We start from the raw sequence: 27214 nt of genomic DNA, 5'->3' as shown, positions 1-27214 counted from the left end.
AGGAGAATTTAAATATGTGGCCAATTATATTAACTAAAGAAAGGTTAAAGTATGCTTAAGATAAATCACTATACAGCACTCCTGCGCCAACCGCAGACTTGTCATCCATTGATCTGAGCTTCTGTGGATGGCATGCCCCAGCTTTTTCAATTGGCGTGCATGTATGTAGCTGTGCATGAGCATGCATGTGCACACATTAAAAAGAATGGGTCCCACAGTTTTTGCTATCTGTGGGGAGGGGAGGTCTGGAACAGATCCGCTGCAGATAGCAAGGGATGACTGTACAATACTGAACAAAATTAATAATAATAATAATAATAATAATGTTTATTTATATACCGCTTTTCCTAATTAGATCAAAGCGGTGTACAACAGCAAGTACAATACATAGTCAAAATAAAACATAACAGGCCTCTCTCCCCCTCAAGATGGTGGTCAGAAGGAGGGCTCTTAGTCTTTCAGGCCAGGCCTCTCTCCCCCTCAAGATGTTGGTTGGAAGGAGGGCTTTTTCTTCTTTCAGGCAGGCAGTTGGAGCTAGCCTGCCTCTCTCCCTCCAAGATGGTGGCTGAAGGGAGGGCTTTATTTCTTCAGGCAGGCAGTTGGAGCTTGCCTGCCTCTCTCCCCCCAAGATGGTGGCTGAAGGGAGGGCTTTATTTCTTCAGGCAGGCAGTTGGAGCTTGCCTGCCTCTCTCCCCCCAAGATGGTGGCTGAAGGGAGGGATTTTCTTCTTCAGGCAGGCAGTTGGAGCTTGCCTGCCTCTCTCCCCCCAAGATGGTGGCTGAAGGGAGGGCTTTATTTCTTCAGGCAGGCAGTTGGAGCTTGCCTGCCTCTCTCCCCCCAAGATGGTGGCTGAAGGGAGGGCTTTATTTCTTCAGGCAGGCAGTTGGAGCTTGCCTGCCTCTCTCCCCCCAAGATGGTGGCTGAAGGGAGGGATTTTCTTCTTCAGGCAGGCAGTTGGAGCTTGCCTGCCTCTCTCCCCCCAAGATGGTGGCTGAAGGGAGGGCTTTATTTCTTCAGGCAGGCAGTTGGAGCTTGCCTGCCTCTCTCCCCCCAAGATGGTGGCTGAAGGGAGGGCTTTATTTCTTCAGGCAGGCAGTTGGAGCTTGCCTGCCACTCTCCCCCCCAAGATGGTGGCTGAAGGGAGGGCTTTATTTCTTCAGGCAGGCAGTTGGAGCTTGCCTGCCTCTCTCCCCCCAAGATGGTGGCTGAAGGGAGGCCTTTATTTCTTCAGGCAGGCAGTTGGAGCTTGCCTGCCTCTCTCCCCCCAAGATGGTGGCTGAAGGGAGGGCTTTTCTTCTTACAGGCTGAGGCAGTTGGAGCGTGCCTGCCTCTCTCCCCCCAAGATGGTGGCTGAAGGGAGGGCTTTATTTCTTCAGGCAGGCAGTTGGAGCTAGCCTGCCTCTCTCCCCCCAAGATGGTGGCTGAAGGGAGGGCTTTATTTCTTCAGGCAGGCAGTTGGACCTTGCCTGCCTCTCTCCCCCCAAGATGGTGGCTGAAGGGAGGGCTTTATTTCTTCAGGCAGGCAGTTGGAGCTTGCCTGCCTCTCTCCCCCCAAGATGGTGGCTGAAGGGAGGGCTTTTCTTCTTCAGGCAGGCAGTTGGAGCTTGCCTGCCTCTCTCCCCTCAAGATGGTGGCTGAAGGGAGGGCTTTTCTTCTTACAGGCAGGCAGTTGGAGCTAGCCTGCCTCTCTCCCCCCAAGATGGTGGCTGAAGGGAGGGCTTTATTTCTTCAGGCAGGCAGTTGGAGCTTGCCTGCCTCTCTCCCCCCAAGATGGTGGCTGAAGGGAGGGCTTTTCTTCTTCAGGCAGGCAGTTGGAGCTTGCCTGCCTCTCTCCCCCCAAGATGGTGGCTGAAGGGAGGGCTTTATTTCTTCAGGCAGGCAGTTGGAGCTTGCCTGCCACTCTCCCCCCCCAAGATGGTGGCTGAAGGGAGGGCTTTATTTCTTCAGGCAGGCAGTTGGAGCTTGCCTGCCTCTCTCCCCCCAAGATGGTGGCTGAAGGGAGGGATTTTCTTCTTCAGGCAGGCAGTTGGAGCTTGCCTGCCTCTCTCCCCCCAAGATGGTGGCTGAAGGGAGGGCTTCACTTCTTCAGGCAGACAGTTGGAGCTTGCCTGCCACTCTCCCCCCCAAGATGGTGGCTGAAGGGAGGGCTTCACTTCTTCAGGCAGACAGTTGGAGCTTGCCTGCCTCTCTCCCCCCCAAGATGGTGGCTGAAGGGAGGGCTTCACTTCTTCAGGCAGACAGTTGGAGCTAGCCTGCCTCTCTCCCCCCAAGATGGTGGCTGAAGGGAGGGCTTTATTTCTTCAGGCAGGCAGTTGGAGCTTGCCTGCCTCTCTCCCCCCAAGATGGTGGCTGAAGGGAGGGCTTCACTTCTTCAGGCAGACAGTTGGAGCTTGCCTGCCTCTCTCCCCCCAAGATGGTGGCTGAAGGGAGGGCTTTATTTCTTCAGGCAGACAGTTGGAGCTTGCCTGCCTCTCTCCCCCCAAGATGGTGGCTGAAGGGAGGGCTTTATTTCTTCAGGCAGGCAGTTGGACCTTGCCTGCCTCTCTCCCCCCAAGATGGTGGCTGAAGGGAGGGCTTCACTTCTTCAGGCAGACGGTTGGAGCTTGCCTGCCTCTCTCCCCCCAAGATGGTGGCTGAAGGGAGGGCTTTTCTTCTTCAGGCAGGCAGTTGGAGCTTGCCTGCCTCTCTCCCCCCAAGATGGTGGCTGAAGGGAGGGCTTTTCTTCTTCAGGCAGGCAGTTGGAGCTTGCCTGCCTCTCTCCCCCCAAGATGGTGGCTGAAGGGAGGGCTTTATTTCTTCAGGCAGGCAGTTGGAGCTTGCCTGCCACTCTCCCCCCCAAGATGGTGGCTGAAGGGAGGGCTTTATTTCTTCAGGCAGGCAGTTGGAGCTTGCCTGCCTCTCTCCCCCCAAGATGGTGGCTGAAGGGAGGGATTTTCTTCTTCAGGCAGGCAGTTGGAGCTTGCCTGCCTCTCTCCCCCCAAGATGGTGGCTGAAGGGAGGGCTTTATTTCTTCAGGCAGGCAGTTGGAGCTTGCCTGCCTCTCTCCCCCCACGATGGTGGCTGAAGGGAGGGCTTTATTTCTTCAGGCAGGCAGTTGGAGCTTGCCTGCCTCTCTCCCCCCACGATGGTGGCTGAAGGGAGGGCTTTATTTCTTCAGGCAGGCAGTTGGAGCTAGCCTGCCTCTCTCCCCCCAAGATGATGGCTGAAGGGAGGGCTTTTCTTCTTCAGGCAGGCAGTTGGAGCTTGCCTGCCTCTCTCCCCCCAAGATGGTGGCTGAAGGGAGGGCTTTTCTTCTTCAGGCAGGCAGTTGGAGCTTGCCTGCCTCTCTCCCCCCAAGATGGTGGCTGAAGGGAGGGCTTTATTTCTTCAGGCAGGCAGTTGGAGCTTGCCTGCCTCTCTCCCCCCCAAGATGGTGGCTGAAGGGAGGGGTTTATTTCTTCAGGCAGGCAGTTGGAGCTTGCCTGCCTCTCTCCCCCCAAGATGGTGGCTGAAGGGAGGGTTTTATTTCTTCAGGCAGGCAGTTGGAGCTTGCCTGCCTCTCTCCCCCCCAAGATGGTGGCTGAAGGGAGGGCTTTATTTCTTCAGGCAGACAGTTGGAGCTTGCCTGCCTCTCTCCCCCCAAGATGGTGGCTGAAGGGAGGGCTTTATTTCTTCAGGCAGGCTTGCCTGCCTCTCTCCCCCCAAGATGGTGGCTGAAGGGAGGGCTTTATTTCTTCAGGCAGGCAGTTGGAGCTTGCCTGCCTCTCTCCCCCCCAAGATGGTGGCTGAAGGGAGGGCTTTATTTCTTCAGGCAGGCAGTTGGAGCTTGCCTGCCTCTCTCCCCCCAAGATGGTGGCTGAAGGGAGGGCTTTATTTCTTCAGGCAGGCAGTTGGGGCTTGCCTGCCTCTCTCCCCCCAAGATGGTGGCTGAAGGGAGGGCTTTATTTCTTCAGGCAGGCAGTTGGAGCTTGCCTGCCTCTCTTCCCCCCAAGATGGTGGCTGAAGGGAGGGCTTTATTTCTTCAGGCAGGCAGTTGGAGCTAGCCTGCCTCTCTCCCCCCAAGATGATGGCTGAAGGGAGGGCTTTTCTTCTTCAGGCAGGCAGTTGGAGCTTGCCTGCCTCTCTCCCCCCAAGATGGTGGCTGAAGGGAGGGCTTTTCTTCTTCAGGCAGGCAGTTGGAGCTTGCCTGCCTCTCTCCCCCCAAGATGGTGGCTGAAGGGAGGGCTTTATTTCTTCAGGCAGGCAGTTGGAGCTTGCCTGCCTCTCTCCCCCCCAAGATGTTGGCTGAAGGGAGGGCTTTATTTCTTCAGGCAGGCAGTTGGAGCTTGCCTGCCTCTCTCCCCCCAAGATGGTGGCTGAAGGGAGGGATTTTCTTCTTCAGGCAGGCAGTTGGAGCTTGCCTGCCTCTCTCCCCCCAAGATGGTGGCTGAAGGGAGGGCTTTATTTCTTCAGGCAGGCAGTTGGAGCTTGCCTGCCTCTCTCCCCCCAAGATGGTGGCTGAAGGGAGGGCTTTATTTCTTCAGGCAGGCAGTTGGAGCTTGCCTGCCTCTCTCCCCCCAAGATGGTGGCTGAAGGGAGGGCTTTATTTCTTCAGGCAGGCAGTTGGAGCTTGCCTGCCTCTCTCCCCCCAAGATGGTGGCTGAAGGGAGGGCTTTATTTCTTCAGGCAGGCAGTTGGAGCTAGCCTGCCTCTCTCCCCCCAAGATGATGGCTGAAGGGAGGGCTTTTCTTCTTCAGGCAGGCAGTTGGAGCTTGCCTGCCTCTCTCCCCCCAAGATGGTGGCTGAAGGGAGGGCTTTTCTTCTTCAGGCAGGCAGTTGGAGCTTGCCTGCCTCTCTCCCCCCAAGATGGTGGCTGAAGGGAGGGCTTTATTTCTTCCAATTATTAATTAGCTCAAAAATGATCAATTAACTTTAATATTTGAAACTTTGCATTTCACAAGTTGAATCAAGCAACTGCATTCAATTATACAAATGGGGCAAAGGACTTACCCCAAGTACTGCTTTTACACATAGTTTCCTTGGAAAAAGCCAGACTTGTTATTCATTTAATCAAAGGACTGCATACACACATTTACAAAACAGGATAAAACATTTAGAAGTGACTTCCTTATTTATAGTTATTAGAAATGTATGTGCTGTTTGAGTTTTTCATTGTCAGATCCAAAAAAGGCCTCTAGGACAGCACGAAATACCCCAACAATTACACAGTGTATTTGAGAAGTTGCAAGACTGAAGGCAACTGGTAGGAAGTTTGATGGTGAAAGCTTTCACTTTTCACAAATATTTCAGAATACTGGGAGATCTAGTGCTGGCACTCTGATGGATGCTTCTTTGACTTGATCTGAGATGTCAGTTCCCAGAGGCGCTCTAAGAAGTGCCAGTAAAAAAAAAAAAAATTTTTTTTAATGTACAAGCCTTTATAGTTACATTATACTGTAAGTGGCAGGACACGCACATCAATAGCTGACATTATCAGCGCATATATGTTGGTTTCTGCAAGTTCTGCATAAGCAATGAAAACTACTATGTAATTACCCAGTATCTCTTATCATTCTTTAATCCAGTAAGAATTTAGCTAGCATATTCAATGCTAGAAAGCTATATTTTAGTATCATCACACTATACCCCTAATTTCAAGAAGAACTATTTTGATTTTCTTATTCTGTAGTAAGTATTGCCTTTTTCTGTGCATGGAATTTAAACTACTATTTTTAAGTCTCTTAATGCTTTGCCTCGGAGTCTTCAATTTCCCCCCAGTAATTATGGCATCTGTGTATAGCAATGTGAATTGGTTTATTTTTCAAAAAAAGAAATAACATGTGTTTCAAAGTATTTCTTCTTTTTGGTCCTGGTTCCATTACTTCCAAGACTAATTCCCCATTTCAAAGTTTTCAACAGGTCATTCTTTTTTCTTGGTGCCTGATTATCCCATGAGAAGGGAATGTTCCCACCAAAGAGATTTATAAGGCTCTGAACAACAGCATAGACAGAATAAATTAGTTAGCATGTTTCCCCTGGCACATTCAACCATGTGGAAAATGGTCAGTCGATATTACAGCCGGTAATACATTTTCATGGTCTATGCCTTCATACAGTTATTTGTCTAAGAAGGAATCCAAAGAGACAGAGGGAGAGAGAGAGGCAAATTCTTTGGTTGCTTAGTGGGAAAGGGTCTCTCCTGCCCCTAAAGGGATTGCAAACTAGTCATTCACTTATATATTTAAATTGCTAATAACACATGAGTAAAATTCCTGTAGATTTAGGCATTCACATGTGTTTAAAAGACTAGTAATACATGACAAAAATCCTGTGGAATTAGTTTTGAAATTAGAGAATGTTCCCAAGATCATCTTCTCAGCTTTAATTAAATTCTTTTTTTTTTCTTAAATTGGCAGCACCTAATCCCTAGTTTGTTTTAAAACAGAGAACTTCATTTATTCAACCAGCTGTTGTAAAATAGTGCATTGTTCTGCTGTAGCGCTAACACTTCTTTCTTCATTTTAATTTTTACAGTTAATATAGAAAAGAGTAGGGATTCATCTAGTCTGGATTTCATATTCTTGCCCCAAAGTTCATAAAAAGGCATGTGAAATAATGGGAATCACACGCATCTTATTATATACAGAACGTGTAAGTTAGGCCCCCCTCAGTGTTGAGTTACTGAGAAGTGGAAGATATAAATATATAGTCGCTTCCTGCCAGTCAGAAGTGATGCAGTTCTTGTGGGGAAACTGCCATATTGTAATGATTCCAGAGCCCTGAGTCACTCAGTTTGCAAGCCCACTAAAGCTCATGAAATGAAGTCACAGCTATATCAAAACAGTTCAAGCATATTTTTCCTGAATTGGCTTAAATGAAAAATTCAGTTGGCCATCTTCAGTTTTGAATCAGAATCCATAAACCCAGTCACAGCAAACAACTGCCTATTTGGGAGTCAAAAAGTCAGATACAAGGCTAAGAGCCCAGGAAAAGACATTGACATACAGTCACCTCTTCTTATCTATGGATTCAAGCATCCATGGCTTGAAAATATTTTTAAAAGGTATGAATTCCAAATAGCAAACCTTGATTTTCCATTTTATATAAGTACACCATTTTATTCTGCCATTATATTTTATATATGGTGTGTGTGTGTGTGTGTGTGTGTGTGTGTGTGTATGTATATATATATATATATATATATATATATATATATATATATATATTTGGTACTTGAGCATCCACAGATTTTGTTATCATGTGGGATCCTGGAACCAAACCCCAGCAAATAACAAGGTCCCACTGTCTACCAATATAAATTTGCTTCTTAGAAAAATAACAGAGTCTATATTTTGCCCCAAGCTTAGAACTGTAACTATTTTTTTAAAAGCAGATGACAAGGTACAGCTGGGAAGATGGGGGGGGGGGGGGAGAGAAAAGTCTATATAGAAGAATTCTCCATTTTCTCTTTAGATTGTGATTTAAACACACACACACACACACACACACACACACTACAAGTGTCCAGTGACATGTTATCACCAATTGTGAACAGTCCTGCATTTCCCAGATTTTGTATGGAGGGGTGGAAGCTCATCCCAAATCCCAGATGTATACAGGGGTTATAGAAAGGGGAGGGGGAAGTAAGAGAAAGGGGGAGGAATACTCTTGCATGACACTACATGGAGACAACAGCTGATAAAACCGAGGGCAACACTGATAAAAGTATTTTTTACAACTTACTTTGGTTCATATCTTACGCCTTCTGTGTTATATAAAATACCCAATCCTGCAGAAAGCCTTTCAACGCCATTCCTAAAGAGAGAACATTTAAGTAAAATATCTACAATGAACTATTTCATTTCTTTCTCACATTACTCTGAGCCTTGTACAGATATAACTTGGAGAGAACTTTTAGCCAAGCTTGCTGAGAGTCTCTTGAAGTTTTGCTCAAGAGATTCTTCTTGCTTGTTCATGAACCTTCAACTGGAAATAGTGCATAGTGCATGTGAAATGACCCTTCGTTTTTCACTGAAAAGCAATAGGCACTTTTCTTTCTGCAAAAGAATGATGTCACAGGGCCACTTCACACATGCTGAACTGCACAGGCAAGCCTTCCTCAACTTGGTGTTCTCTAGATGATTTAAATCCCATCATCCTTACTGGCTGGAGATGGTAGTGCTCGTAAAACAAACACATCTCGAGGGCACCAGTTTGGAAAAGGCAAGGTCATGCAGGAAACTGCATGCAGCACAGTTCATCTCTGATGATGTCAAGTTCACACTGTTGACATATGGACACTGCAAAATAAATGTGTATCACGCACATAGGTAATATGCAGTTTCCGACACTGCAACCAACATAAGAGCTTTCAGATTAACCATGTTGCTCCATAATTGCGTAGCACATTGAGAAGCAAATATTCTTCCTTACCATGCAATCATAACGCCATTGTCAGTGCAGAGCCTTGGAGCTGGACATATCAAGGTGGCATCAGTGGCATTTCCTACAATCTGTAGAGCTTTGCGAATATACTGGTTACTTGCAACACCTCCTGAAGCCACCTGAAAACAGTGTCAAAAGTCAGAGGATCTCTTAATAATATCAGTTGAAGAGCTTCCTCTTACTACTCACAATAAAGGTGGTGGTGATGGTGGTGGGGCATGATTACACAAGGAAAGAGGCAGGAATTATGCAGAGCTCCAGATGTTGCTGGTCTGCATTTCCCAGCAGTCCTATGCAGGACAGCCAGTGGTGAGGGATGCTGGCAGCTGCAGTCTAACAACATCTGGAGAGCTGCATTTTGTACACACCTATACAAGGATGATTTCAGAATCAGCTGGATTCTAATTGTGATACAAAGAAAAAGAGTAAAGCTACATCATACACATGTGTAACCCCTGGATACGTTTTGGTGCTGCAGAAGGGGTATCCTGTACCTCCTTGTTCAATGCCCCTTGCTCCCCAAAGCTGACCTGTTGCACATCTTGGGGAAAAAAGGAAAAAGGATCAGCTTCCACTGCTGGACAACAGCAAATATGGTATACGCTAGCAGAGACTTATGCTTTTCGAATGGGCTCAATGGATCTCAGTCAAAGTTACTTTTGTGTAATAATGTAAATGATGCTAAATCAGTACTCTGGCTTAGTACTGGACGTTTGGGGAAATTTTTATATTTTGCTTCCATCTGGGCTAATTTATCTAATCTCAAACTGCTATAATGTTCATTTTAAGGCAAAGGCATGAATTTTGTTATTCTAATCAAATTTGTTCCAACTTTCCAACCTTAAAATTTCAGACTTGCAATTAAGGCCAATCTGATCTTTCTTTTTCTACATCCATTAAGAGTGGATTTGTCAGCCGTTTATCACTCTGCCAGTAATATTTTGGCTGCTTCTCTAAATGTTGTTTTTGTTCAAATATACCAATAAAAATTGAAAAACAGATTAAAACAACTCCTTTAAAATAGTTTTTACATTCTGACTTCTCTAGTAAATTGAGTTGTAGATACATCAAAAATGTTTTTGCTCTTGTTGAATGACTTAAAGTCATTTCCAATTTATGGTGACCCTATCACAGGGTTTTCTGGGGCAGACAGGGTGTGTGACTCGCCTACAGTCAGCTAGTGGGGTTTCCATGGCTGAGGGGGGAATTGAACCTTGCTCTCCAGAATCGTAGTCCAAAGCTCAAACCACTACACCATTCTGGCTCTTGCATCAGAAATACATTTAAAATGAAGGCAGCACTACTTGGGTTGGATCCAAAATGAGGTGCCCCAAACTACACTGCACTAGTACAACCTGGAAAGGTTAGACAGGTTGTACAAATAAGAGATAACTATCCCTAGTTGGCAGTTATGTATTCAAGTCTTTTAGTCCAAGTCTCAAGTCAAGTTTCTACTGCCAAGTCTCAAGTCTGGGAGCTAACTTTAACAGAAAAAAAAAAAAAAAAGAAGAAGTGGTGCATGTTTGTTGGAGGGGAACAGCAACATGCGTCAGTGTGTCATTTACTGCCAAGTTGAGTTACTGAAGCAACTTGAGTCCGATTCAATCAACTTGAGTCTACATCACTGCTAATTTGCAATCTTGACTTGTAAAAGAAGCAACAACTAGGAAAACCAGTATGGATGACATGCTACTCAAATCATTCCTGATTTGTTTTGTTGCACCAAAGAGAACAACCAAGAGGAAATGAATAGGATTTTCTAGAATCCTGGGTTATGACTCTGGCAGTGACAGCTAGGAGGATAAGTCACTGTCTCCAACAAGTGAAAGAAAAGTTGACCCAAAGAAGGGAAAGCAGGTTGTCCCCCTACACTTTGATATTATCCAAATGAGTGCACAGACTTGGATTCTCAGATTCAGTGCATTTTATTTCTCTCATATGAATTAGCAAAGTCTGGTACTATCTGTCTGCAACCCAATCAGCAATTTCTGAATCTGAAAGTACAAATAATGGGGGGGGGGGGGGGGCATGGCTTCAAATGACATAATTGTAACTGAAATAAATTAAGCCCAAGATCTTGCATCAGGAGACAAAGCTTGGATGACAGAGTTTTGTTGTCATAGCTACCCCTCCCAATGTGACCCCTCTAAAACCACCTTAGAAGCCAGGCAACCACAAAACTGGGTCCTGTCAAAACTGTTTGTCACAGAGCACCTCACTGCTGGGAAGGAAGCAGTGCCAGTGCTTTGGAAATCCTTACATTGGTGCAGCTGCCTGGCTTCTAAGGCAGGTGTTGGGGGGCATTCTTATTCGTTGCAGTGGTACAATGACCATAAATGCAGACTTCATGTATTTATGATCTGATAAGTATGGCTTGCAACATCATAAATATTCAACAGAATACCAATCTAAATAGGCAGCACATGCACACACATACTAGGAAAATACATGTTTACCAAAGTTGCTTGCTTTTGTGGCAGGATACCCTTATTTCTGCAGAAGAGGAGGGCCCGGTGTGTTCGCTTAGCAATGTGAGCAGTCACCGCACACTGGACTGCGGCAGCAAGATCTGAGACACAGGACAGTAGCTGACCTTCCTGAAGGCCTGCAGAAATTATGATTAAGAGGATTTTCCAAGCATACGTACCACAGATTACACACATTATTTGAACCAGAACTGTTCAGGATAATACCTTCTGTCTTTTCTTTCTGTTCAATCATTCTAGTGATTTGGCTCTGAAGTCCAGCAAAGGAGAAGTTACAATCAGAATGTCGCTCCATGGGGACTTTGAATTCATAATGTAGCCCATTTCCCTGCTTGGCCATCTTTTCCACTGCTTTCCCACCACTCAAACCAGAGCAATCCGGGTGCTTTTGTAAAGAAAGTCTTCTGGCTACCTTTTTTTTTTAAAAAGGAAAGAAAACCAGAAATAAAATAAATGTTCTGTTTTTAAGCCAATCAAAGTGATAATTAGCAAAGGTACCTTAAAGAAATTCATACTATGGCACAATAAGAATTTTTTAAAATAATAATCAAGAACTCTCCTACAGAAATCTCTTAATGTAACTTTTTATTTGCTAGATGACATGACAGCCAGTGTGGTGTACCGATTTGAGTGTTGGACTATGACTAGAGACCATGGTTTGAATCCAGTCAGCCATAGAACCTCACTGGGTCATCTTAAGCAAATCACGCTCTCATCGTGAACTGCCTCTGAACAAATCTTGACAAGAAAACCCCTTAGAGACACCATACATTGGAAGTGACTTGAAGGCCCACAACAACAGATGAGACATGTGTGACCTGGTGTGCAATCTTCTTTTCTATTGCTGATTAAAAAAAAGCTTTGTTTAGCCAACATAGCTGTTAACAGTGCACGGGACTGTTCTGGCTGATAGCCAATGATGAGGCATAATGAGAGTATCATTCATTAACTTATAGATGGCCAAAAGTTCTCTTATTTTTATGTTTGATTCAAGATAGAAATGCTGAAAAAACACAAGTCATTATTAGTAAAAGAATTATGAAAGTGGGGGTCCAGCTGTCTCTTCTGAGCTTCAGCTTGTCATCCAAGTTGCTGGCTTGAGGTGTGGAAGGCATAAGGCCTGGGCTGGAGAAGAAAACTTGTCCTCACATTTTGCTTGCCCAGTAGCCTTGTTGATTAATACAATGGAGTTTTGGCACACTCTGTATTACAGAAACCACTGCTGAGTGTGGAATAACTAGAATCAATTCATTATTATGGCCCACCATGTAGCAGCAGGCATCAGGAAAGAGAAAAAGAATCCCTCTTCCACTTAGCTTTCCTCAGAGATATCTGGGACCTTGTGGGAGAAGGTTTGCTGAATCTCCAAGCTCTGATATGACAGTTATAATGTTCATCCCTTATCTGATTAACTTGGTAAAGCCACCATGTAGCTCAACAAAAATCTCATGTATCTGGAGGAAATAGTTTCACAAACATTTCCTAAAAGGAAAACTTTGATAGAGAGTACTCCAGTTGTAATTACGTAAAACCTTTCATGAAAGGAAAATTTTGATAGAGAGTACTCAAGTTATAATTAATACAGATTAGTATTCTGGAAATATTGGCCTATGTTAACAGAATTACCTTATCCAGCATGTCTCCTGGTGCAATGTCCAAAGTCTGTCCAAGGAGAAGAAAATCTGAAACTCCTTGTGCTACAGCCAATATACAATGACCACCAGAGAGCAAAAGTACTAGGAATGGAAACTCTATGTGGTTGGTCAGCCTAACAGTCAGCGCATGTGCCTCCATATGATGGATAGGGATGAAAGGCTTCTTGTATTTCTCCACCAGTTCCAGACTATAGTCCAACCCAACTCCAAGGCTTAAAGCAAGTCCTGGTTTTACAGTTGTTGCAACAGCTGAGAGCTCATCCATACAAAGTCCACTGATAGAGAGTGCTTGTTGTACTATCCTCTCAATGTTTTCTTGGTGAAGCTGTCGTGCTACTGGAGGAATAATTCCACCTGTCCTAATTAAAAAAACAAACATGTACATAACATACACATTAAATCAGTTGGCCCCACTAAAAAAAGCAAATGTAGATGTTTATATTCTGGCTTGTCATTCCCTTTTTCTCTAACCTCTCTTACACAGTTGTTTGCAAAATCTACTAAGTCAGTGAGTCCTCCCTCCCCCATGATTTTTTGGGGTTTCCAAACAAGTTCTAGCAATGAGATTAGCAAACAAAGATATATCTTTAGAAGGCAAAGTTGATTATTGTATTTCTTATGCCTTATCAGGTTGTTTGTTTTTTTTAAACAGCTTTTGATGCTATAAAAGCTGCTAACTGTTGTAGCCTATTAATGTTGTGACTGAGAACTAGTGGTTCTTACAAATCTGAACTCTGCCCTTACCTGTTAAGGATATCTCAAAGAACAGTGCTGAGTGAATCTTCTTTATCACTTTAGACCATGCTCTGTGGACACTTCAGTGTATTAAATATGTACAGAAGAACATTGAGTAAAAATATCTGTTGGAAATGCTGATGGCACCCAACTCTTTCTTTTCATTCTTCCTGGATAAAGACCTATGCTTAGGTCTATAGCAGATGGCTAGTCTTAACTACAGGAAACCCATGGAATCATGGAATTTCACTTGACTTGCCATGCAGCAAATGATTCAGTGGGTCTACTCTGATTGGGACTAGCAATTGTATTTTGTTCTTAAGTGTTTACTTAGCCTAGTCATGGATGCAGGTAAGCTCTCTGGAAGTGAAGCATTTTTGTTGGTTTTTCTGTTATAAAAAAGTGTCTCTGACTGGAGACCTTTTAAAAGGTTGAGCACAGAACCATAGAATCATAGAGTTGGAAAAGACATACACTTTAAGATTTTCTTTGAAGGTTTTATTGTTTATCTCACTGAAATGTTGCACTGAAATATGCATACTGCTTATTTTATATGTTTGGCTTGCAAAGTGTTATGCCTACCTTGCATCCCATTTTTTAGGAAAGTAAAAAGAGTAAAATAAAATTAGTAACTTTTAAATGCAACTGAATATTTTCATATTGTTAGACAATTTTCATATAAATCCCCACTTCTTATATAGCATTAATGGTGTGTGCAATGTGAGCCTAGTGCCATGTGTTCCCACTTATGGAATGACTTGTGTGCTACTTTTAGTGGCATGTTTTTGATCAGAACTTAGAAAAGTTATTTTTTTTAATGACATCCCACAAAACTGCCCAGTTAACATAGCGCTTGACTCAGCATTGCTGCCAGGCCAGATTTTTAGCTGGTTCTCCGATAGAAACCAGGGCCTTTATAAGTATTATCTATGATGATCATCTGGAGGGTTGATTATCAAAAGGCACTTTACTGTGGCTACTCTTCCAGAGCTCAGAAGCTCCAAGTGGTACAAGTGGTACTGGTGGCGCAGTGGTTAAATGCCTGTACTGCAGCCATTCACTCAAAACCACAAGGTTGCGAGTTCAAGACCAGCAAAAGGGCCCAAGCTCGACTCAGGCTTGCATCCTTCTGAGGTCGCTAAAATGAGTACCCAGACTGTTGGGGGCAAATTAGCTTACTTGCTAATTAGCTTACTTGCTGTTCACCGCTATGATCTTTGGAATAGCGGTATATAAAACAAAAAACAAAAAAAAAAAACAATATGAGACCATCCATCTTCTGGCAACAAATGTACTACCTATTTATTTAATTTAAGTTCCACTTTTCTCCTAACATGGGATCCAAGGCAGCGTATAACCTTTTGAAAAACACAATACAACAAAAAAGCTCTTAATACAAAGTTAAAACTCAATTAAACTAAACTTCTGTTTCAAAAACACAAGTTAAAAATACAAGTTAATACAAGCAGTTTTAAAAACACATGTAAAACATGATAAAAATAGAAACAACACCCACAGTAAAAACTCTGCCTGCCACAACATATTACAACCCAAATGACTCCTTAAATAAAAAGGAATTTATCTGCCAGTTAAAAGACAGCAGGGACTTGTCAACCAGATCTCCCAGGCAAGAGAGACCAGCAACCTGGGAGCAGCCACTGAGACTCTCATGTCCTCACCAGCTGTGCCTGGGATGGTGGGAAAGCCTTCCACCAAAGATTTTAATGCACAGCAAGACTTATACAGAGGACCAAAGCACATGGTTGGTAAAGAGTGGCCAGAGACTGCTTCAGACGTGATCAGGCTGGACCACAATAACTGCATAGCCCGCTCCAAAGCGGGTTGGTGCTGTGGTTCCAAAATGGCGGTGCCAGGAGCTGGATTACATCCTAACACGGTGCTGGAGCAGCATCTCGCTGCTTTGGGGGCATGCGCCATCTGAATGTCACACCCCCAAAGCAGCTGGAAGCCACTTTATTTTGCCCATGTATTTCGGGCCAGAGAGAGGTTTTTCAAATAGCCTGCACCCAAGCCATGTAGGGCTTTAAAGCACAGCACTTTGAATTCTGCCCTCAAAAGGATCAGCAGCTGGTAGAGCTATTTCAGTAGGGGGTTTATATGGTCCCTATAACTTGGCCAAGTTAGCAACCTGGCCACAGTATTTTGGATATGTTTCCAAAGGCAGCTCTATGTAGAGTACATTACAGCAATCCAAATGGGATGTAATCAAGGCATCTGTCACATAAAGACTTGATCTCTCAAGAAACTGATGCAGCTGGCACTTCAGTTTTAACTATTAACTTTCATGCCCAATTAAAGCTCCGATTTTAACCTGTAAAGCTGGAGACAGTCTTAGACTTCTATACATCAGTCAGAGAGAAGGGGTATAATATGACACATTTATTAGTAAAAATCAGAGGTCTCTTTTCAGCTTTCAGCTTCTGGTGTAGTAAAAGTATGCCAGAGAGCTTCTAAAAAAATAATAGGTCAGATATTGCTGAACTCTTTCTCAGTAAAGGAAATCCAAAACTGAACTGTACAAACTTTCAGATGATACATTTTAAGACAGGTATTCTATATTGCTTTTTCAGGATTTTACAAGAATAGTATAGATTAGGCTACTAATTGATTTTTCTGACCCTGCTTTTATTGCATTAAGTTGTTACCAAGTATTTTCTACTGCAGGATTCTTTCTACAAATCTCTCATACAGTCAAAATAATTATAGGTAATTATTAATCAATAATTTGCAATGACATGGATTTCCTACCAGCACATTTATTTTATTTTAATGATTTTAAAAACTCTGATATAAATAATTGATAACATAGCTATTTATTTCACTTATATAACCCTGAAAAGAGCATCTTTGCCAACAGTAAAACTCACTTACTTCAAATGAACCTCATTTTGAGAATGTAGTGCTTCTCCTAAAATGTTGCCAGTTTCATCCACCACAGCAGCTCCTGTATCATCACAGCTAGTTTCTATTCCCAGAACTATTTTAATAGGAAACCTTTTCCCGCAGTGAAGAGAGATTCTTCTCACATGATCTATCCAGCAACATTCAGGATACTCAATAGACATTATTCTTTTAAAGCTGTTTACTGTTAAAGATTTCTGTAGACAGGTATACCTAGAAAGGAACTGTGCAAAAACAAAGTTTAGAATTTTTTGTGGTTACCACCATGTCCAGCCTCTCTGCTTCCCCCTAAACAGAAAAATAGTTCTGACAAAACTGATCTCCTGTTGGCAAAAGAAAAGAGGATGCCTGGAATGGTGTGGAGCTACTATACAATGCAGCAGCAATTATGGAGCATAATGTGCACAGCTACACTGGAAACATATAGATGAGGGCAGGCAACAACTATCTGCACAGTTGTAGACAATGTACACACAGGAATCCATGTATTTCTCTATCCCTCAGCAGGAGTTTCTTGCAGAAATCTCTCAGGTGATTTCTTATCACAATTGTTATGTCAGTGTGGTTGGAACCAATATATATGTGACATGTGGAGTAGCCTGTAAATTGGTAGTACTGTACTACCTTTCTCTAATAGGAGGCAGATAGGAAACTAAGACTAAAGGGCAGTGACTTGTTCCATGAATTCATGTCTGAATTGCTTTAAAACAAAACTCATCGTGGTTTACATCAGTGGTTCTGAAATGATGGGGTGAGACCCAAGAGGGGGGCATGTCACCTAGAGGCCCTGATTCCTCCTCCTCCTCTTCCCAAATCTTTTCTCTCCTGGAGGAAAAGAGAAGGACAAGGAGGGCACTTGGAGCAGCCACCTCTGCCTGAGGGGGGAGGAGAAGGACCAGGAGGAGAGTGGGGAAGCTTGCTGGATTATAGCCTCTTCCTTTTCCCACCACTTCTGCCATCATTGCTTCGGTTAATATCCTAGCTAACTATATGCTTCCTGCTGCACCCAGGATCATCATCAGCATGAGATCAATAAACTAAAACTAAACTCCACCATCCAGTCTAGAAAACACTTCAGACTAATCTGGAAGGGAAATTTGATAAAATTCAAGAACTAATAGGAAAACATATCCTCTTCTAATTCAATAAAACCACATTTTGAGAAAAACCCAAACTGTCAAAGTGTTTGGAAGCACAAGAAAGTAGTCCTACATATATGGACAATAAATGTAGCTTTTACCTGTACCCAAAACATGGTGCAGAAATGATGTTTTCTTTTAAACCTTTCCAACTTAGGTTTCACATTTCACAGCCATAGATGAATGAAGAAACAGAAAAATCTGGAATAATACAAAGAGTGATAATAATTTAATACCATAGACTGTATTCAAGGTATATATCCACTAGCCCAGCCCAGGAGTGGGCAAATGGTAGCCACGGGACTGCATGTGGCCTTGAGGCTTTCTGTGCCTCTGCCAGATCACCTTTTCTCTGGCAAAGAAAGTAAACTGCCTCTTCTAGAAACCTCTGAATGGCTAGCATGGTGTAGTGGTCTGAGCACTGGACTAGGACTCTGAAGAACTGGGTCCTGCTTGGCCATGGAAACCCACTGGGTGACCTTGGGCAAGTCACACTCTCTCAGCCTCAGAGAAAAATTAATGCAACCTCCCCCTGCACAAATCATGCCATGAAAACTCAGTGATAGGTTCACCTTGGGGTTGCTATAATGTTTACTGCTATGTGAAATACCTAGTGTACACTGTAGACTCAATTGCCTTCTTACTAACTAAGCATGTAGTTTCCCAATGTGGAGACTGTCTACTTTATTTAATATTTTAGCTCCCACAGAGACAAGTGGGGATTTCAGAGAAAAAAGCAGCTTGAAATCAAGTATCGTAAATACTCAACTTTAAGTCGACCTCATGTATAAGTAGAGGGCAGGTTTTGGGCCAAAAATTATGGATTATGCTATGACTCATGGATAGGTTGAAGGTAATAACAAAGGATCTAAAGGATGAAGCAAAGAAAAACAATGCCAAAGAACTTCCAAAATCCCATCAGGCATAACTGTTTGTACTCACACTAAAGGTGGATGGATGAGAGAACAGAGCAGGGTCCATGCTACCAGGACAAATTACGCTCTTGCCTTTTACCAGGGGATGGGTCCCTTTTTTTATAAGAGTTAAAGTGCAGTACACTGGTGCCTCGGGATACGAAATGATCGGGTTACGAAATTTCCGGGATACGAAAAAGTTGGATTGGCAAAAACTGTTTCGGGTTACGAAATATTTTTCGGGTTACGAAATTCATTTCGGCGCGAAATTCAAATGCTGCAAAGTGCAGCTATAGGCTTTCCAGTGCTTTCGGGTTACGAAATTTTCGGGTTACGAAAGGAATGGCGGAACGAATTAATTTCGTAACCCGAGGCACCAGTGTACTTACATTGACCTGTGGATACGTCGATCCAGATTGTTGGGTCAATTTTTTGACTAAAATTTCTAGACTTATACATGAGTATATACAGTAAGCCTAAAGTGTAGGCTACATATTAAACATAACTCAAATAGCAGGTTATTCAAGGGAGGGAGGGAAGCTTGTTTTACATGCCTTTTATCTCTTCTGCATCTTAAACGATGGCAGAAAAGAGAATGCCACATTCCTTTCTGTGCTCTATTAATGCTGAACATGTAGACTCTGAAGGCAATTTCATGTACCACTTCTCTTTGTCAGCCCCAAATACATGATAGTAATCTCAGTGTGCACATGAAGTGTACAAAGCATTGCTTCCTGCATTCTGCAATGCCACAAACACACGCACAAACAAACTTCAAAAGATACCATGGTTTTGAGGCTCTAAGTAGTTTTGGTTTAGCTTAAGCTTGTAACACACCCAAGAAGTACATGCCCATACAAGGGAAGCTTAACACCACATATTTGGCAGCCTTTAGAGAAACGCTGCTATGTACAACTATGTATTGCTTATTTGACATCACTTACATCACATTCCTAGACAGGTCTAGCTAAGCCTGTAGAGGCTTGAAGCTGAACAGCATGAAGTCAAAACGTGATATAACAGAAACCACCTGTGTGAGAAAATGAAACAGGCTCAAAACAAAATATATGTGAAGTTAAATTAAATAATTGAAAACACGTTAATAAAAGCTTGCACAAATCAATTTCTCTTCTCTTGTATTGGAGCAGAGAAGATAAGAACTTTAAGGTACAATCTAACTTTAACATGTAAAACAAACTCTTAGATTTGCTGCCTAAATCTAATAATAATAATAATAATAATAATAATAATAAACATATAAGCATAGGCAGAGGAGTCAAGAGGAACCATGATACATGAGGAGTTCAGATATGTAAGAATCTAGTCATCATATGAATGTATTTTTATGAAATTTCATATACCTTGGTCACCTTGAGTACCTATATTAGGAGAAATGAAAAATATAGCAAATAATAATAATAACAATACCTTAGAATGGCAATTTGCCCTAAAAGGTGCTTTACAAATCACTGCAAGATTACACAAAATAAGGTTTTGTTCTGGTTTCTATGAAATCAACAGTTTGCAGTGTGAGCTTGTGCCTCCTCTGCTATTCAGAAGTAAACCCTATTCAAAACAAAATCCTGCTGAGTTCAGTGGAGCTTAGTCTCAGGTGAATATAGGCTTGTACGGAAAGGCCTCACCTCTTGAGTTTTTTTCCCATTACCCATTGTTTAGACTCTTGTACCTCAACTCCAATATTTGGTGAGTAATGCTATAGCAATACTAAAGCAATGCTACAGGCTTGCAAAGCATGGATATTTTGGCTGCCTACTATGGCATGTATATGTGACATCAAGCATTGGGTACTGCGGTTTGCCTGATAACTAGGTACATTTCAGTACTTTCTTTCATATATTTATTTATTGAAATATTTATATTGAAACCTCTATTATGAGTTCTCAGGGCAGCATAGAAGTAAAATTAATCTAGGCAGATTAAAACAATTCAAAATTATAAACATAATTCAAATATCTTAAAACCTTATTGAACAATTAACAGTTTCAAATTGGATTATTTCTGCAGTATGTTTTGGACCTAGGTTATTCCTGCCTAGGAAAGGCTGCAGATGGTGGGTGAGCTGAAGCTGGTCCCATTTTAATTTTATTTTTAAGTGGGGACATTTTAAAACAGCTTAAAAAAAAGTGGGATGGCAGAGAATTAATTAGGACTGACCTTGCCAAACTGGGACATTTGGAAGGTATGTGTCCCCCATCCAGACCATTATAGCAGCCAGGCACTTGGTCCAGCATCTGCACAGGACTTTAGGATTATTGCTAATCATAAATTGAACACAAGCCATCAGAGTGATGCTGCATCGAAGGAGGCAAATACTTTATTAGCCTGCATTAATAGAATTAATAGAAAAAGCATCTGAGGAAGTAATAATATGATTTTATTTAATATGGTTTATTTATTTATTAGTAATCTGAAGTCCAGGAAAGCTCATGCTGCCCTTGCCAACTTCTTTCTTTCAGTTAGTTTCAAAGGTGCTCCAAGATCTCTTTACATACTGCATTAATAGACATATAGGTCCAAAGCACACTGCAAAAATAATCCAGTTTGAGACCGCTTTATCTGCCCTGGCTCAGTGCTAGAGGATTCTGGGAACTGACATTTTGTGAGACATTTAGCCTTCTTTGTCAGAGACCTCTTTGGCCACAATAAACTACAACAGTTTTGTGATCTCTTTAACTTCCTTGGTCAGAACGCTGTGGTACCACATCAAACTACAGATCCCAGAATGCCATAGCACTGGACCTTGGCAGTTAAAGAGGTGTCAAATTTTGCCTCAAGAGTTTAGATGCAGCCTTAGCCATGATACTGAGTGCTAGAAGGTGAAGGGCATTCATGCCCAGGCTCATGAAGAGCCACCATTGCCAAACCGGGTTATTTCTGCAGTGTGGATGCAGCCTCAGAAGCAGGGATTCACAGTATATTTATTTATGTATGTTGTTGTTGGGGGGGAGGTGGCTTTTCTTTGGCCATGTCCTCCATTTCATGGTGCCTTGTCCTCCTCTGAGGCGAGGATAACCCTGGGCTGCACCTGCTCTACTGACTCAGGTCCAAACCACACTGTGCAGAAATAATCCAGTTTGAGACTGCTTTAACTGCCCTGGCCCAGAGCTAGGGGAATAGTAGTTTACTGTGGCTCTCCGACAAAACTACAGTTCCCAGAATTCCCTAGCGTCTCAAAGTGGCATTTTTTCTGCAGTGTGTGTGTTTTGGACCGCACTGACTGAGGGGAGGGGTCACGTGGTTATATGCGGGGCTGCACGCGACATAATAATGGCACGAGCGCAGCCTCCCTCGCGCGCCCCAACAGCTTCCTCTTCTTCTTCTCCTGCCCCTCCCCCCAACGTTCGCATTACCTCGCGCTCGGCGCCCCTCCCCCGCCCAACTGGATACGTCTTCTCAACCAAACTCCGGGGTTCCGTGATTAATGGCGAATTAGAACGCTCGCCATCTCTCTCCCCAGTGCTTGGGAAGATCTCGAAACCACGTGACCTGGACCCCGACCAATAGAATTGGCGGATACGGAAATTCTTTAGATTCATTGGTCGCCAAACTGTGCCCGCCCTCCTTAAGGGATTTTGGACTCCAGCTCCCAGAATCCCAATCTATTGGCCAACGTGGCTGAGGCTTCTGGGAGCTGAAGTCCAACATCTCTTAAAGGGCACAGTTTGAGGTACTATTATCAGTGGTCCCCAAACTGTGCTCTTTGAGGGATTTTGGACTCCAGCTCCCAGAATCCCAATCTATTGGCCAACGTGGCTGAGGCTTCTGGGAGCTGAAGTCCAACATCTCTTAAAGGGCACAGTTTGAGGTACTATTATCAGTGGTCCCCAAACTGTGCTCTTTGAGGGATTTTGGACTCCAGCTCCCAGAATCCCAATCTATTGGCCAACGTGGCCGAGGCTTCCGGGAGCTGAAGTCCAAAATCCCTCAAAGAGCACAGTTTGGGGACCACTGCTTTAGAAGCTCCCCTCAGAAGATGGAGGGGAGCAAAGAGAAGGAGGAAAGAAGGTCTTCCTTATGCTGGACTAATAATAATAAAATTATTTTAAAAATTATTTGTACCCCGCCTCTCTGTACAACACAACCAGGGCGGCTTACATGTTAAAAATACAATCAAATCCCACCCCGCACTCCCTAAAATACAATTAAACAATTCAGAGGAGCAGAGCTCTGCTCTGGGCCCCACAACAAACTCTAGCTCCCAGAATTCCATAGCCTTGAGCCAGAAAAGAGATAAAGCGGTGCCAAACCGGGTTATTTCTCCAGTGTGGATGCTGCCTAACACAGTTCTAAAAGCACTATTTTGTATCATTTTCAGTGGTCCTGATAAAAGGATTTCCAAATTGTCCTTCTGAGGTTATCTGTGTCTGCCTTAGCGGGGTTGCCATAAGTCGAAACGACTTGACGGCCCATAACAATTCATGAACCCACTGGGCATCTTTGTTACTTGTAACTGTTGTTACTCATTGTTGTTGAGTCAGCTTGGATTGATGGGACTCTACCAATGAGGGACCTTCAGTTATTATTAATAGCCCTGCTGCTAAGGTCTTGCAAACTCAGGGCTGTGGCTTCCTTGATGGAGTCTATCCACCTGCAGTACTATCTTCCTACTTTCCTACTGCCTTCAACTTGGCTTTACTGGCTTATATTTTATATATTTATTCTTTATTCTTTGCTATTGCTCATTTTTAGTGGGGTATTTATACCCTTTTAGAAATTTTACTGGCTTCTCTACTTGAGGGTTTATTGAATCCTTCATTTCTTCACAGTAGTGTCTTTTGGTGATTGGAAGTGGGTTATATTTCAATCGGTTATATTTTACACACGTAAATTTTCCTTGGCAGAACCCTTCAGTTTGGTTTTTTGTTCCTACATCTTGGGTTTTTTGTTGTTAGGGACTTTTGTTGGTTTGCTCATCAGCAGAGAGGACATGGGCATGAGTCTGCAGGACCTGGGCAGAGCAGTGGAGGAAGAGGGTTTTTGAAGATGTCTCATCCACAGGATGGCCATGAGTCGAGGCTGACTACCTGAGGGCCGTTAGCAGCAACAACAACAGGGATACCTAAAACAGGAATTAGTGACTAGCAGCAGAAATAAGAGGTGGAAAGGTTTGCCCACTGTGGAGGTGGTGCTAGCAGACTTGGCTTCCAGGCAGTCAATCACAGCACAGAGATTGAGAGGTGTACTGGTTGCCTCACTGAAGGGCAAGGTCTGACATAACTCAGGGTGACTATCATTATATGGGTGGAACTAACTGTACTGGAATTTGCTAAAGCATTTAATTTTCTACAGGATATACAGTAATAAAGCCCATTAATTCTCTTGTTATTTTGTTAAGTCTGATTCAAGACTGTCTTCTTTCGCCCTGAATCAAAGGGAGGCCACGCTTACCATACAGAACACAAAGCTAACAGACAAACATAGCCGCATGAAGGAAGTCACCTGGATGCCCAGAAATCCAATCCAGAAAAGAGGAGAGCTGGGAGAACAACAGGATTCCTAGGGCCTTGTGTGTTAGGGTCAGCCTGAGTAAAGGGATCTGTCACACGCACCCGCTTATGACAGCTGATCTTAAGAGGGTTTTAAAGATGTATTTGACTTATATGCTCCTAGAATTGGGACTAAAGTGGACTCATAGTAATGTTAAAAATGGTACAGATGAAAACTACAAAAAATCACAATGCTATAAAAGCAATTTGAAAACAAATCAGTAAAAATATACAAATCTGTTAGACATAGGGCTCATTCTCATTTACCATTTAATTCGGTTCGCAATGAGCTTTTGATCCAGTCGTTGATTTGATTCCACCATGGCGTCGTTCCCACTATAAAACAGGATCTTTTGGATTCATTTTTTTTGAACCTCACTGTCATCCCCACTTGTATTTGCACCACACACACACACCCTTTTTAAAAATGCCAGTCAAGCTGATCGCATTGCCAAGTCATTGGTTACATGGCCAAGCATGATTTCAGCAACACATCCAGCCGTAATTTCGGTTACATGAGGATACTTTGTGGTGCTCCTCCCATCAACTTTCTTTATTTCCATTCACTTTTTAGCCTTATAGGCACATGACCATGATAGGAAAACCCTTGCTCATTTTGGTGCTTCTTTGGGACGACGAGAAATCACATTTACAATTTAAAAAATTATTAAAACACGCGCGCACACACACCCTTCCAAAAGAAAAGCACAAAAATACATTTAATCTCTTACAGTGGAGAAACAATCATGGCCAGGGAATCAATCAGTGTAAAGACAGAAAATTAAAAAGCCACCACACGTGTGGGTAAAGGGCAGCGCTAAAAAAATGGCGGATTTCAAGCAGCCTAAGGCTGGATGGGTGACAACCCTGTTAACTCCTATGCCATAGTCCATCCCTCTAGTGAGATGAGATTCTGATCCGAAGGTTGTTCCCACTTGTTGAGCACGCTTGTTGATTTGGTTCTTCTCAAAAGCTCTTGAAAAGTACTGTCAAATGAAAGCAGGTTATCTGCATTTACTCCATTTTCACGGAACTCTATCGGATCAGAATCGGATCAAAACCAGCGACAAATGGAGATGATGGACATTTAACCCGATCTGCAATTTGAAGTAAATCATAGTGGGAATGTGTCCTTAATTAAGCTCCTTTCTGAGCAGTCAATCTGTTGGCAGAAGCCTGCATGAATAAAAAGATGTTCGTCTAGCAACAGGAGGAAAAAGGTACAGTCGGTCCTTCTTATACACATATTTTTTATACACGGACTTAAATGTTCCAAAAAAGTATAAATTTCAAATATCAAAACTAGATTTTCCTATTTTTATAAGAGACATCATTTTGCTATGTCATTATATTTAATGGGATTTGAGCACCCATGGATTTTGTTATCCACAGGGGACCCAGCGTATAACAAGGGTCTACTGTATTTTATTACTGCAGTACTCTTGCTACTGGATTTTCTAGTAATGGGTCAACATAGCTACCAGCAGTGTATCATCTTTGCTAAAAGCACAAGGGTTAATCCATTATATTAGCCTTGAGGGACAGCAGTTTTCTGCAAGGAGGGAAAACATTCTCCCTCTAAAGACTGCAAAGTACAAGAATAGAGGACATTTTTTGTATTTTTCCCTCCAGAAAACAGGCAACCTTCTTTCCTTTGTCCTTGCATGGACTACACTCCCACAACTATTACCTCATGTGTTTTATGTAACTGTGACTATGTTTTGTAAGTAACAAGATTCAGAAGCCTATAAAGCAAAAGCATTATAGTTAACCAAACCACAGGCTTATACAGCAGTTATTAACAACTGACACCGCATTAGCTGCCAGGGCTCCATCCTGTAGGGTCCTGCAATTTGTAGTGAAGTGCTCGGAATTCTCTGCTGGAAATTGGTGCGGTAGACTAGAGTTCTTGAAGAGAAATCCTGAGTGCCTCATGAAACCACAAGATTCTGAAAGATGGAGCAATTACAGTTAAAGTGGTATCAAAGGGCTATATGTGTGTAGTGTAGATACACAGGTTTGCAGCCTGCTCTATCTGGATGGATTGGTGAACCTTTGGGCTTCCAGATGTTTTGACCTCACAGCATTCAACTATCATGGTCAGTGGTAAGGAGTTGTAGAAGTTTTGGAACAAAAATTCCTCATAATGGCTGCCTGTACTGCAGCCATTCACTCGAAACCACAAGGTTGCGAGTTCAAGACCAGCAAAAGGGCCCAAGCTCGACTCAGGCTTGCATCCTTCCGAGGAGGTCGCTAAAATGAGTACCCAGACTGTTGGGGGCAAATTAGCTTACTTGCCAATTAGCTTACTTGCTGTTCACCGCTATGATCTTTGGAATAGCGCTATATAAATAAAACAAATTATTATTATTATCATAAAAATTCTGAACAGAGCTCTGCCCAGAATCCTCTTGCCAGCAAAAAGAAAACATTAGTCCAACCCAGATCATTAAAAGGCTCTTAAGATAGGTAAATGCTTATAGATTGCAGCCTAAAGTCACCCCTAGTTCTAATCAAAGATTCATTATAGAGTGGGCCCTCCACATTCACTGGGGTCAGGGGCACAGGACCCCCAGGAAAGTGGAAAAACTGAAAATTAAAAAACAAAACACCAACTTTTTTTTAACCTGAGAGGACACCGCTCTAGGAATCTCTAGGTCCTCCTGCACAACCCTGTGGGCAACATCTGGCCACAGAATTGCACTGGAGGACCTACAAATGCCTAGTGTTTTCTCTAGGAATTGCTTGGTCCTCCAGTGCAACTCTATCATTAACATAAATAAATAAATCTGGCAGTTACACTGGAAGACTTAAGAGATTCCTAGAGAGATCATATTAATCAAATCTGCAAAAATCAAAGCCACAAAAGTGGAGGGCCAAAGTGTATATAGGTTGAAAGTGTTTGTCGGTGGAAAAGATAGCTGACAAAAATTATGGATTCTCTAGCAGAAGTTAAGCAGAAGGTGAATGGATACCTTTCAATTTTTTAAAAAAATTTAGTAGCAAATATCATGCATCAGACTTTTATGGTTCCCTTGGTCTACACTTAGCTTGCTTCAGGCTGTTATTACAGTCTTCTTTTAGGATGTATATTTGTAATACTGTGCAACCTCACTGGATTTTAAAAACAACACAAAAGCCAAATTACAGTAAGCCACTCAAGCATCAATTTAGGCCTTTCTTTTTAAACTATCCTCTTATATAAAATCCAGCCATATGTATGTGTGCAAGTTTAGCATCCTGGGGAATTCTCAGCTTCCTCTATTAAAGAAAAAGACTATACAGTGGAGCTTTGCCTTATGTGGGGATCCGTTCTGGAACCCCTGTATAAGACAAATACAGCGTAATCTCAAACCCCATCCAACAGAATGGAGCGTGTGCTCACGGCGGTGTGTGCACGCGCCATTCAGTAATTGCAGGACGGCTTCCGTGTAAACTGGAAGCCGCATATGG

The 27214-nt window shown here is 42.9% G+C and overlaps 1 protein-coding gene across 1 annotated transcript; it reads right to left on the bottom strand.

The window, feature by feature from the left end:
- Positions 1-3680: 3680 nt before the first annotated feature.
- Positions 3681-21755, bottom strand: OSGEPL1 (O-sialoglycoprotein endopeptidase like 1). Its single transcript, XM_089519604.1, has 10 exons — positions 21626-21755; positions 19199-19284; positions 17442-17541; positions 16172-16425; positions 12516-12903; positions 11097-11301; positions 10860-11008; positions 8392-8522; positions 7702-7773; positions 3681-5346 (listed from the first exon to the last, which is right to left on the bottom strand). Exons 3-10 carry the CDS (start codon positions 17454-17456, stop codon positions 5265-5267), a joined length of 1296 nt encoding a protein of 431 aa, XP_089375730.1. The 5' UTR covers positions 17457-17541; positions 19199-19284; positions 21626-21755; the 3' UTR covers positions 3681-5264.
- Positions 21756-27214: the final 5459 nt, after the last annotated feature.

Source organism: Sceloporus occidentalis, unplaced genomic scaffold, assembly GCF_023333645.1.
Source record: "Sceloporus occidentalis isolate IW3139 unplaced genomic scaffold, rSceOcc1.0.p SCAF_4, whole genome shotgun sequence".
NCBI classification, from domain to species: Eukaryota; Metazoa; Chordata; class Lepidosauria; order Squamata; family Phrynosomatidae; genus Sceloporus; species Sceloporus occidentalis.
Note: the sequence above shows the minus strand (reverse complement) of the source record. Positions and strands in the feature narration are given on the sequence as shown.

Coding starts and splice junctions, on each gene's coding strand:
- OSGEPL1 (XM_089519604.1), bottom strand. Junction 7,774..8,391: donor AATGGCGTTATGATTGCATG/GTAAGGAAGAAT, acceptor TTCTCTCTTTAG/GAATGGCGTTGAAAGGCTTT. Junction 5,347..7,701: donor GGCGTAAGATATGAACCAAA/GTAAGTTGTAAA, acceptor GGCACTTCTTAG/AGCGCCTCTGGGAACTGACA.